The following is a 12,951-nucleotide window of genomic DNA, read 5'->3' on the forward strand; positions in this document are numbered from 1 at the left end:
AATTTTCAATCACTACTTTTGATCCCTAATTTTAATTTAATTTTTGTATTTTTTAATGAAATTGTGCAGAAATGTGTAAAGCATTCTAAAAAAATTTCCTGAAAAAAAATTAAATTTTTTTAGCAAAACACAAATTAAATATGAATTTTTAACCGTAAAAAATATAAAAAATCATATTAAATTCATGTTTTGTTAAAAAATTCTGAATTTTTTTTGGAGTGATTCTTATAATATTTTGAATTTTTCTGGAAAATTTTATTAAATAATATGAATTCTACATATGAGTTTACTTTAAAAGAGGGACCAAAAGTGAAGATTGAAAATTTTATAAGGACTGAAAGTTGAAGGAAATTTTTAGAGGGACTAAAACGAAAAGTTGACATATTTATAGGGACCAAAAACATATTTATCCCTAATTTCTATGACTCCTAGGTACTTTAAAAATAGCCGTATTTGAATAAGAGCAGGTCTCACGAAAACCCTATTTTGTATCTTTTGTTCCAATGTTGAAAAAAACCGGTAGTTAATAAGGATACTTTAGTAAAAACATTTTTCTCTCTATTTTATTTATACATTTTTCTTAATAATAATCCTTGTATAATGAAGGAAGTATCATAGAAGAGTTAGTAACACAAATCCAACACAATCTAATTTATTAGTTAAATATTATATGGATCCCATCAAACAGAGGCGAAACTATGCATATTAATGCAGTAGCTTTGGTTACCCCATTTTTTTTTTTTTACTTTTATTCGAATAATTTGGCCTATTTTGTAGTTAGCTACCTCAACAAAATATATTTAGCTATCGCAAATGAGTTTATTTGCCAAAAGCTAGTAGAAATAGGAAAATCAAAAGATGTTAACTTGTTTGATAGATGTTTTATGTCTTATTTTAAAACTTTTGATCCCATAAACAACTACAGAGAGAGCTTTGTTAACAATAAAAATTGTCAAAATAGCACATAAAATATATTTATTTATTTTTTTAGATTTGGCCACCTCGTAAAATAATGGGTAGCTTCGCCGCTACCACCAAACCACTTGGATATTATATAAATAAATTTAACTAGATTCATACAATTTTGACGTGTAAAAAGAGTGTTATTGTTAGCATTAATCTACATATTAAAAATAATAAAAATTTCTTGCTAACGAGTGTCATGTCATACTCGCATTACTGAAATGATTCAAATAGTTCAACTTTTAATGCATTTAATATGCAAATTTTCATACATTTATCATTTTAAACCTTTAAAGAAGAAGGTCAAGAGAAACTCGTTAGTATTTCTTATAATAAAATTATGGAGAATGCTAAACAGTGTCCTTAGAGCATTGGTTAAACAACCAAAATAAGTACTTTTATAAAAAGTTGTGTATTTATTACTGAATCAAAAATCAAAATTTATATTTTTAAGAATTTTTTTCTATTTATAATGTCTTTAACAATTTCTACGAAGACACTGGTTAACAAGACTCGGAAACAAAGACAAGATAAAGACACGGTACTTGTGTGCGTGTTAGTGCCTCATTGATGAAGTTACCAAGAAGCTCCACAATGCTTTGAAAAAGAAGGACGGAGGAAGTTGCGGTACTGTCTGAGGAAATTCAAACTTTATATATTTCACATTTGATTTGATACCTTGTTGCGACAGTAAAACACACACACCATCCTTTTTTTTCTTCATAATAATAACTTACCTGCATTTCTTCAATATTTTCATGGATTTTGGATCACTTTCTTCTTCCTTCACCTACGACGTTTTCATCAGTTTTAGAGGCACAGACACTTGTTTTGGTTTCACTGGCTACCTCCACAAAGCTCTTTTTGATAAAGGAATTAATCCGCACATTCATTGATGACAAGGACCTTCAAAGAGGTGAAGAAATCACACCATCACTTATTAAAGCCATTGAAGATTCCATGGTTTTCATTCCTGTGTTCTCTATCTACTATGCTTCTTCTTCGTTTTGCTTGGACGAACTTGTCCACATCATTCACTACTTCAACGCAAAGAAGGGTCGCATCATTTTGCCTGTTTTCTACGATGTTGATCCTTCTCATGTGAGACATCAGAAAGACAGTTATAGTGAAGCATTGGCTAAGCATGAAGAGAGGTTTAACATAGAGAGGTTGCAGAAATGGAGGATGGCTCTTAACCATGCTGCTAACTTGTCTGGCCACCATTTCAGTCACGGGTACCCTATTTCACTCAACTCCTATTTTACCTTATGATAATGTCTTTGTTTAATTTGACAAAATACATCCTGCATTCAAATTGGAAGCTTGATCTATACCATAAAAGTTTGTCATGTGATGTTATGTCTTGTGCTGTTTTGTCTCGTACTTACCTTTTACTAGATCAAACACACCCTAATAGATTGCAAGATGTAATATGAGATTAAGTTATATTAAACCTTATAGAGGAAAGGTATATTTTTTTTCTTTTATGTTGAACTATTTAGTTTAATAATAGTATAATTAGCAATAAATGGATTTGGATATGTATTGCGGATAGTGATGCATTTACTCAAACTTATTGGGCAGTACTGGATATGAATATGAATTCATTGGAAAGATAGTTAAAGAAGTTTCCAACAGGATCAACCGTGCTCCTTTACATGTTGCCGATCACCCTGCTGGATTGGAGTCTCGAGTACTAAAACTGAAGTCGCTTTTAGATGTTGCGACATCTAATGATGGATTCCACATGATAGGAATCTATGGGATAGGTGGCATAGGTAAAACAACACTTGCACGAGCCATTTACAATTTGATTTCTGACAAATTTGAAGTTTCGTGTTTTCTTCACAATGTGAGAGAACATTCAGCTAAACATGGCCTAGAGCATGTCCAGGAGGAAGTTCTTTCCAAAACAATTGAATTGGACAATAAGTTAGGAGATGTCACCGAGGGAATTCCTATCATAAAGCAAAGGCTACACGATAAAGATGTCCTTTTGATTCTCGATGATGTGGACGAACTGAAGCAACTGCAGGGTTTGGCTGGTGGGCTTGATTGGTTCGGACCTGACAGCAGAGTCATCATTACCACTCGAGACAAATGTTTGCTAGCAAGTCACGGGGTTGAAATAACCTATGAAGTGGATGGGTTAAATGTGGAGAAAAGCAACAAAGTTGATTCAAGTTACAAGTACATTCTACGACGTGCAGTAAATTATGCTTCTGGCCTACCATTAGCTTTAGAAGTAGTTGGTTCCAACTTGTTTGGATTAGATATAGGAGAATGGGAATCAACCTTAGACCAGTATGAAAGGATTCCAAATAAAGAGATCCAAAAGATACTTAAAGTAAGTTTTGATTCTTTGGCGAAAGATGAGCAAAGTGTTTTTCTTGACATTGCTTGTTGCTTCAAAGGGTATAACATGGCAGAAATCAAAGATATACTTCATGCTCATTACAGTCATAGCATCGAATATCACATTAGAGTGTTGGTTGAAAAATCTCTTCTACAGATTAATTGGGGCCAGCGGAGTTATAATGTGACAGTACATGACATGACTTGATAGAGGATATGGGTAAAGAAATTGTGCGACTAGAATCACCAGAAGATCCTGGTAAACGCAGTAGATTGTGGTTCGAAGAAGATATAGTTCAAGTTTTGGAAGAAAATACGGTGAGCTGGACTTATACATGGATGGCTTGATTTTATTATCTTTATCCTTGATTTATCTGTTTTGATTAATTAGTGATAGCTTTCTGCTAATTTGGGTTTTTTTTTTTTTTTTTTTTTTTTTTTTTTTTTGTGTTTAAGGGTACAAGTAGAATTGAAATTATATGTATGGATTACCCGTTATTAGAAGTTGGAGACGTAAAAGTAGCTTGGAAAGGAGATGCGTTCAAGAAGACAAAAAACCTCAAAACTTTGATCGTTAAAAGTGGCTTCTTTTCCAAAGGTCCCAAACATCTTCCAAATAGTTTGAGATTTCTAGAATGGCGTAGATATCCTTCACAGGATCTACCATCGGATTTTTGTCCAAAGAAACTTTCTATATGTAAGCTACCTAGAAGTTTGCTTAAATCATTTGAGTCGCCTTCCTCATTGAAGGTATGAGTAATAGTTATGTTTGTCTCATCTTCTATGTCAATGCAGCACTTTTGGATTATTTATTTTTGTTTCTTTTTTGCAGAGGTTCATAAATATGAAAGAGTTAAATTTAGATTACTGTGGAAGTCTAAAATGGATACTTGACGTATCTGGTCTCCAAAATTTAGAAATATTTTCAATTAAAAAATGTATAAATTTAATTAAAATTCACCATTCTGTTGGTTTCCTAAATAAACTTAAAATCCTAGTTGCTGAAGGTTGCTGCAAGCTTAGGAGTTTCCCACCGATGAAGTTAACTTCTCTTTATCAACTGGATCTTTCATGTTGTTCTAGTCTCAAGAGTTTTCCAGAAATATTAGGAGAGATGGAAAATATCTCAACACTTGTTTTGGTTGGAACTTCATTAGAAGAGTTGCCATTTTCATTTCGAAATCTCACTGGTCTTCATAGTTTACAAGTAGAGGCACGCGGAATCCTTAGGCTGTCTAGTAGTATTATCATGATGCAAAAATTGTCATGGATTACTATTGAGGGCGGTCTATTATTGCCAAACCAGAATGTTAAGCTGAATTCCACCCCATCTTCAAATGTACGACAACTTCGGCTCAAACGATGCAACTTGTCGGAAGAATTTCTTGCAATGCTTCTCATGTAGTTTGCTAATGTGGAATATTTAAACCTTTCAAGGAGTAATTTCACTATTCTTCCAGAACGCATCAGAGACTGTCATTTTTTAAGGCGGCTTCATTTGGATGATTGCAAATGTCTTCGAGAAATTAGAGGGGTTCCACCAAATTTAAAACGTTTGTCTGCATTAGGCTGCAAATCATTGACTTCCTCTTGCAGGAGCATGCTACTAAATAAGGTTTTTTCTTTTCTTGCATAAGCATTTCATTTTACATTTCATAGCATATTGTAATTTATATTGGTAATCTTATGAATTATTTACGACTAACAGGAACTACATGAGGCTGGAAATACGAACATTTGTATGGCAGGATCTGCAAGGATTCCAGAGTGGTTTGAGCACCAAAGCACAGGACAATCAATTTCTTTCTGGTTTCGTAACAAGATCCCTAGCATAGTTGTCTTCTTTGTTATTAAATATATGCATAAAAAGTACTCCCTCAGTGAATTTCTTTCATTAAGACCCAATTTGTTCATCAATGACTATGACTGTCAAAGTGGTCTTGGCCATGGTAGTAATATCGGGGTAGAACCGAATAATACGTATCTATATGATCTTCAACCGGAGGATATGCGGTTCAATTCTGTACTGCACAATGCACTTCTGAAAAATGAATGGATCCATGTATGTAGAGATTACATACAGGTCTTTGATGATAACAACACTCTTTACAGATTTTGGAATCCATGTATTAAAGCAGAAAAGTAGCATGGCGGATATTCAATTCACCAATCCTTGTAAAAAGAGAAAATTATTGGATTGCGAAGACGAAGACTGCAGTAGTTCATGAAGATGATGCTATCGAGACATGCTTTATGTTCAAGCTGGTATCTCTTAGGTCAAGGTGAGCAGAAATGACATACGAAGCTTTAAAATACCACCCTGCATCGACAAAACAAAAGGAAAGTGAATGATTTTGTCAAAAAAAAAAAAGGAAAGTGAATGATAGTGGTATGTGATAGTATGTTCTCAACAATTTAATCCTTGTAAGTTGTAACTATATATTGTTCATAGGTAATGAAATTCAACTATCCTTGTAACAATTGTTTATTGATAATGAAAAGTGAGGTCAATTTCATCTTTGAGTCGTTGTTATAGTGTTGTAAATATCGGAGCTTGTTTACTAACTTAATTACTTGGTAGTTCATGCTATGTCGATACTAAAGGAATTATGCTCTCCTTTATTTTCATTATGCAGATACTATTATATGTAGAATCTGTAAATGTTTGAAAGCCATGAGGGAATGTTTTAAGGTAATGTAATGTTTTGAGGGAATTCAAATACTTTGATGTGAATTCCATTGTTTAATGTTAGGCATATAGCAAACGTTTGATAGAAACCAATTTTGGTATCTTTTCAATAAAATCACGTAGATTTCAATAAAGGTTTTATGAGGTCTTTCCTTACATGTTCCATAATTGAAAATCATGTTAGGCAATAATTTTTATATTAGCATTGAAAAGAGATAAGTCATGACATAACGCTACAAAAAAACATTGGAACATTTTGTCCAGATATTACTTGAGAAATTCCTGTTTTGTATTATTACAAACTGGAATTACTATTTGAATTTGAATAATTTGATCATTCAATCTGTGTTTATTGTTGTTAAGTTTAATCTGTTTTAGAGGCCTAATGCGGAGGATTAAGGAAAGTTATGGTGCTCCTAGTGGGTAAAGATGGAATAAATGTTGCAAAGAGCATTGAATTCAACATTGGAGGCAGTCTTGCATGGATTGTTGAATATTAGCAATGAGGTGACTGGTGCTGGTATGTTTAATAATCTGAACCATTGGCTACTTTGATATATATGTTAGACTAGATTGCACGGTTCTTCATATTTTCAATTTTATAGATTATATGCTTATAAAGATATTTATCACTTTCAGATAATGTAAGGTCATTAATGATTGAAAATTGATGATAATGCTATGAGAACAGCTTACCAATGGTTTCGTTCTTGACAATGAAATGTTTCCAACAAAACACGGTTTTGAGTGACCCACATGGAGGAAAACCATGTTAACCACAGACCAACCAAATTTTCATTATCTTATCTTTTCATTTGATTCAAAAACTTTTTTTTTTGTCTTCGGTAGAAGTATTTTAAGTAGGAGAATAATTAAGTTGTAGAATTTAAAAATATGCTCTAAAATGTTGGTTGAGGAGTTATGACACAATATTATATTTGTTAACATTCACTAAACGTCCTTTCAAAAAAAAAACATTCACTAAACGTAATTAATCACATGTTTGAAGCGAACTAACCATTTAAGTTGATATACTGAAATTTGATGTTGAATTTGTGAGTTAAAATAACACAACTCGTTAAAATTGTAAGTTGAATCGGTGAAACATTGAAGTTAATTAGCGTCTTCGTTAATTTGTCTTTTCTTTTGTATTTGGTAGATAGGAAATAGGATGGAAGTTTCACTCACTATGGTCTTTGGTCAATGGATCCTCGTAAGTAAAACCGTGTTGCCATTTTTATCAGTTTCACTTCTTGATTTATTTGACACCCTATATATACACTCATCCACATTCTTACTTCTCATACTCTTCTTCCTTTTTATTCTCTATTCTCATATTGCTATGCTTCAATCATCCTTCTCCCCCCTTTCTTCCTTCTCCTATGGATTCACCTATGACGTGTTCCTTAGTTTTAGAGGTAGTGACACTCGCTACGGTTTTACTGGAAATCTCAACAAAGATCTTTGTAAGAAGGGAATTCGTACCTTCATTGATGACATAGAGCTTCAAGGAGGTGATGAAATAACACCAGCACTTTTCAAGGCCATTGAAGAGTCAAGGATTTTCATTCCTGTATTGTCTATCAATTATGCTTCTTCTTCATTTTGCTTGGACGAACTTGTCCACATCATTCATTGCTTCAAGGAAAATGGGCGCCTAGTTTTGCCCATTTTCTATGATGTGGAACCTTCTAACGTGCGACATCAGAAAGATAGTTATGGTGAAGCACTTGCTAAGCATGAAGAGAGGTTCCAACATAACATGGATAACATGGAGAGGCTGCAGAAATGGAAGAGTGCTCTTACTCAAACTGCAAACTTCTCTGGCTACCATTTCAATTCTAGGTACCCCACTTCACTCATGATTTACATTCAAACATGTATCATATTTCTTGATTGTTCTATTTTCTAACTGTTTCATCTTACAGTTGAAATAGGTAATATTAATTTTATTCGTAACAAGTGTAAGTTACTTGTATGTCAAATCAATATTTGAATTGTATTATACAACTATTATTAATAAATTGATGTGGTTGTGAATTTATGATCAAACTTATTTGATTTGGTAGGAATGGCTATGAATGCGAGTTTATTGAGAAGATAGTCAAATACGTATCCAGGAAGATCAATCGTGTTCCTTTATATGTTGCTGATTACCCTGTTGGTATCGAGTCTAGGGTCCTAAAAGTAAATTCACTAATGGATGTCGGATCTGATGGTGAAGTTCAGATGCTAGGGATCTATGGGACTGGTGGAATGGGAAAGACAACACTTGCCAGAGCAGTTTATAATTCCATAGCCGATCAATTTGATGGTTTGTGTTTTCTTCACGACATAAGAGAAAATTCAACTAAACATGGTTTAGAGTCTCTACAGGAAAAGCTCCTTTCCAAAATAGTTGAATTGGACGATAAGTTAGGAGATGTCAATGAGGGAATTCCAAAGATAAAGGAAAGGCTTCAGAGAAAGAAGGTTCTGTTGATTCTTGATGATGTTCACGAACTGAAACAATTGCAGGTTTTGGCTGGAGGACTTGATTGGTTCGGTCCTGGTAGTAGAGTGATCGTTACCACTCGAGACAAACAATTGTTAGAAAGTCATGGGATTGACAGAGCATATAAAATAGATAAGTTGAATGAGAAAGAATCTCTTGAATTGTTGAGGTGGAAGTCTTTCAAAAATAACAAGGTCGATTCAAATTTCGACGATGTTTTACGATGTGCAGTAACTTACGCTTCTGGTCTTCCATTGGTTTTAGAAGTAATGGGTTCTAACCTATTTGGAAAGAATATTGGAGAATGGAGATCTGCATTAAATCAGTATGAAAGGATTCCCATTAAAAAGATCCAAGAGATACTTAAAGTAAGCTTTGATCCTTTAGAGGAAGATGAAAAAAATGTTTTTCTCGACATCGCTTGCTGCTTCAAAGGATATAATTTGAAAGAACTTGAAGATATACTTCATGCTCATTATGGTAGCTGCATGAAACATCAAATAAGAGTGTTGCTTGAAAAATCTCTCATAAAGATCAACTACGGGTATTATGTTACATTACATGCCTTGATAGAGAGAATGGGTAGAGAAATTGTCCGCGAAGAATCTCCAAAAGAGCCTGGACGACGTAGTAGGTTGTGGTTCCATAAAGATATAATTGATGTCTTAGAAGAAAATAAGGTGAATACTGATATCCATGAATGGTTTTTTGTTATCTTTCATCTTCATTTTGTTCTTTTTATCTAATCCTATTAATATCAATTTGTAAGCTATGTTTATTTGTTATCTTGGTTGATTTGTGTTTCTTTTTGCGCTTTAAGGGATCAAGTGAAGTTGAAATTTTATATTTGGAATTTCCGTCATCTGAGGAAGAGGAGGTAGAATGGAAGGGAGATGAACTGAAGAACATGGGAAACCTCAAAACACTTATTGTTAAGAATGGCAGTTTTTCCAAAGGTCCTGAATATCTTCCTAATAGTTTGAGGGTATTGGAATGGCATAAATATCTTCCACAAGTCATACCATCTGATTTTTGCCCAAAGAAACTTTCTATATGCAAACTACAGCAAAGTGACCTTTCATCATTTGGGTTGCGTGGCACAATGAAGGTATGTGTAAATCTAATGATTTTTTCCCTCTTCAGAGGTGGCTCCGAGTATGGGCTAAGGGCATAGCAGCCCATGACACTATATTTTTAGAGGCACCATATATATATATATATATATATATATATATATATATATATATATAAATGAGGATTTATATTATTTAAATTATGTAAAATATTGGCTAACAAAATTATAGGGGCATTATAAAGTCAAAATTAATAGATGCATGTGATTAAATAAAATATTGAATAAAATCAATTAATTACATCTTGGGGAACTAAAATTAGAATAATGATATAGAGTATGAATAATTTAAGAGTATTTTTAACTCATGTATATTAACAGTCAAAAGTCATATTATTTTACCCAAGTTTATGTGTATCCTTTCTTTCTAATTCTCAATCTTTAATCTCTTCATCTCAATTCTGTTAATACAAGAACACAAGTCATTGACTTTCGACAAACTCCATAAGCATAAGTCTCAATGTCGCATAGTTATAATAGTGCTATAAGAGTAGGTTCCAAACTATTTATTGATTTATTAAATAGTAATACAATTATTTTCCTTATAGATATAATGGTAAAAAGTCAAACAAATTTTTGGAGGAGGAGAAGGAAGAAGTCTATTTATAGTGGGTTATGAATATAAACATTGAATTATGGTCCATGTGTGCTATTGTGTAAAACATTCTCTCTTTAGTTACTAAATTATAAAGTGTTGAATGTAGACTTTAGAGCATGGATCCTAACTTAGAGCCCCTTGGTTCACATTTCAAAGATCCAACTCATGTTTTTTTTTTTTTTTTTTTTTTTTTGCACAATGTCAAATGAAAATGTGGAATAATCTTCTGATTCATCTCTTTTGTTAAATTTTCTTTTAGAGGTACCTTCTTATGCTTCCCCTAAGTCATCCAAATTCAAAAGGCCGACCATGCCCCTCGTGTTATACAATATAAGAATACTCATTCATTCATTAATTCTTTTTCCTTTGCCTTATATTTTGCAGGGGTTTGTGAATATGAGAGAGTTAAATCTAGACCACTGTCAATATTTAACACGGATTCACGACGTCTCCAATCTCCCAAATTTAGAAATATTTTCATTTGAATGGTGTAAGAATTTAATTGAAATTCACAAATCTGTTGGGTTTCTAAATAAACTTGAAATCTTAAAAGCTGAAGGTTGCCGCAAGCTTACTAGATTCCCACCAATGAAGTTGATCTCTCTTCGAGAACTGAGGCTTTCATTTTGTGACAGTCTTAAGACTTTTCCAGAAATATTAGGAGAGCTGAAGAATATAACTTCTATTGCTTTTATCAGCACTTCCATTGAAGAAGTGCCAGTTTCATTTCGAAATCTCACGGGGCTTAGATCCTTAATTGTAGAAGGAAATGGAACAGTTAGGTTACCAAGTAGCATTCTTAGTATGCCAAATTTGTCAGAAATTAATACTTCGGATGTCTCTTTCAAAAACAGGAATGATAAAATGAGTTCCATGGTGTCTACAAGCACAGAATATATACAGCTGACAAAATGCAACTTGTCAGATGAATTTCTTCCAATAGTTGTCATGTGGTCGGCTAATGTGAAAAGTTTAAACCTATCAGGAAATAATTTTACAATTCTTCCAGAATGCATCAAAGATTTACAGTTTTTATGGTCTCTTACATTGGATGATTGCAAGTGCCTTTCAGAAATTAGAGGGATTCCACCAAAACTAAAACACTTGTCTGCAATGCGCTGCAAACCATTGACTTCCTCGTGCAGAAACATGCTATTGAATCAGGTTTGTTTCATTTTATGTTTTCCTTGTATTTGACTTAATATTATATAATATTGTTTACTCAATGAATTATTTATGGCTAACAGGAACTGCATGAGGATGGAGGACCATACTTTTGTTTTTCAGGATTTTCAAGGATTCCAGAGTGGTTTGATCACCAAAACATGGGACATAAAATTTCTTTTTGGTTTCGTAACAAGCTCCCTTCCATGGCTCTCTGTTTTTCTACTAAATCAGTAGCTACAACCAGGAAAAATTTTGATCATATACCCACTCTAATCATCAATGGCACCAAATTTCGTCCAAACCGTATGTGTTGGTTTGATATAATGTCAACTCATCATACATATTTGTATGATATTGGGATGCAATTTGACTACAACGTGGACAAAGTAATTTTAGAAAATGAATGGAATCATGCAGAGTTTACATGTAAACATCGGAAAGTGGAACCACTAACAGAAATTGGAATCCAGTTTTTCAAACAGGAAAATAACATGGATGATATTCAATTCACCAATCCATATGAAAAGATAAAATTAAATGATAATGATGTTGTTGATAATGATGATGTTCTTGATGATGATGATGATGGATACAAATGTCCTGTTATGTGAATGATGAATTCAATGACCACAGTGTCATCAGAGATAATGTAAATATGTAATTTTAATTATGTGTGCGTACTTATTTTGTTACATATTATCCCCTTTGACTACTATCATTATTATTTATGTTCTTCAAATGATTTCTCTTTTCACTTTGATTTATGATATGTTGCATGATATGCAATACCTCTGAATTATAGTTTTCATTACATACATACATACATTGCTATTCCCTGACGATTGAGTGCAAAAATATAGTATTATAGAATTATACATGTCATTTCTATGCAGTGTTAAATATTGCTATGGTTAGCCCCCATTGGTGTTATGTATTTATAAATTGACTAAGATTTATTTAATATGTTGAGATTGATTTATTCGGGTTTATCAACACTTGTGAGTTTGTTTAAGAAAGTTTATAGAAACGACTTATGACCTATTTATAAACTGTATTTAGTTTATTTTCATAAGCTGTCCAAGATTGCTTAAAAAAACAACTTATAACTCATGAAAGCAATTTAATTTAATTTTATCATTTGTTATAGAAAAATCTTATACATAATTATATAGTTGCTCTGATTTCTAAAAAGAGTAGACACTAAAGTAATCCCTAGACCCTTATCCCTCTCCACTGTCCTACAAAGCATTGCGCATAATTAAACACTTCTCTCCTTTGCATGTGTATGTTTCAATTCACCTAATTTTATAGCAAAATGAGTTTTTGAAGTGAATCAGTGCTTTTAAATTGTTAAATTACACTTTTATATGATGAGTGATTACTTTACCTTTCTTGTTAAATTTCAAATATTGTACTTTAATGTAACTATACATTTAATAGATCACTATTTCGAAAACTATACTAGTGATTTTGAAATATTGTACAAGAGTTCAATTATAATCAGAAATTTAATTAAGTAAATGAATGTTATGTATCTTCTAATTTAATTCAGC

At 32.7% G+C, this 12,951-nt stretch overlaps 1 protein-coding gene and 1 pseudogene across 2 annotated transcripts; both read left to right on the forward strand.

Annotated features, from left to right (window-relative positions):
* Nucleotides 1–1,654: 1,654 nt before the first annotated feature.
* Nucleotides 1,655–5,657, forward strand: LOC146917443 (disease resistance protein Roq1-like; annotated as a pseudogene). Its single transcript, XR_015015622.1, has 5 exons — nucleotides 1,655–2,198; nucleotides 2,548–3,636; nucleotides 3,775–4,068; nucleotides 4,151–4,933; nucleotides 5,027–5,657. The product of XR_015015622.1 is annotated as a disease resistance protein Roq1-like (transcript).
* Nucleotides 5,658–7,310: 1,653 nt separating this feature from the next.
* LOC146917444 (TMV resistance protein N-like) lies at nucleotides 7,311–12,137 on the forward strand. The gene is made up of 5 exons (XM_085719278.1): nucleotides 7,311–7,852; nucleotides 8,077–9,181; nucleotides 9,322–9,609; nucleotides 10,616–11,395; nucleotides 11,479–12,137. Exons 1-5 carry the CDS (start codon nucleotides 7,350–7,352, stop codon nucleotides 12,007–12,009), a joined length of 3,207 nt encoding a protein of 1,068 aa, XP_085575404.1. The 5' UTR covers nucleotides 7,311–7,349; the 3' UTR covers nucleotides 12,010–12,137.
* The last annotated feature ends 814 nt before the right edge of the window (nucleotides 12,138–12,951 follow it).

The sequence above is a fragment of the Medicago sativa genome, chromosome 6, assembly GCF_051527215.1.
Source record: "Medicago sativa cultivar Bolivia chromosome 6, Bolivia_mono, whole genome shotgun sequence".
Classification (NCBI taxonomy): Eukaryota; Viridiplantae; Streptophyta; class Magnoliopsida; order Fabales; family Fabaceae; genus Medicago; species Medicago sativa.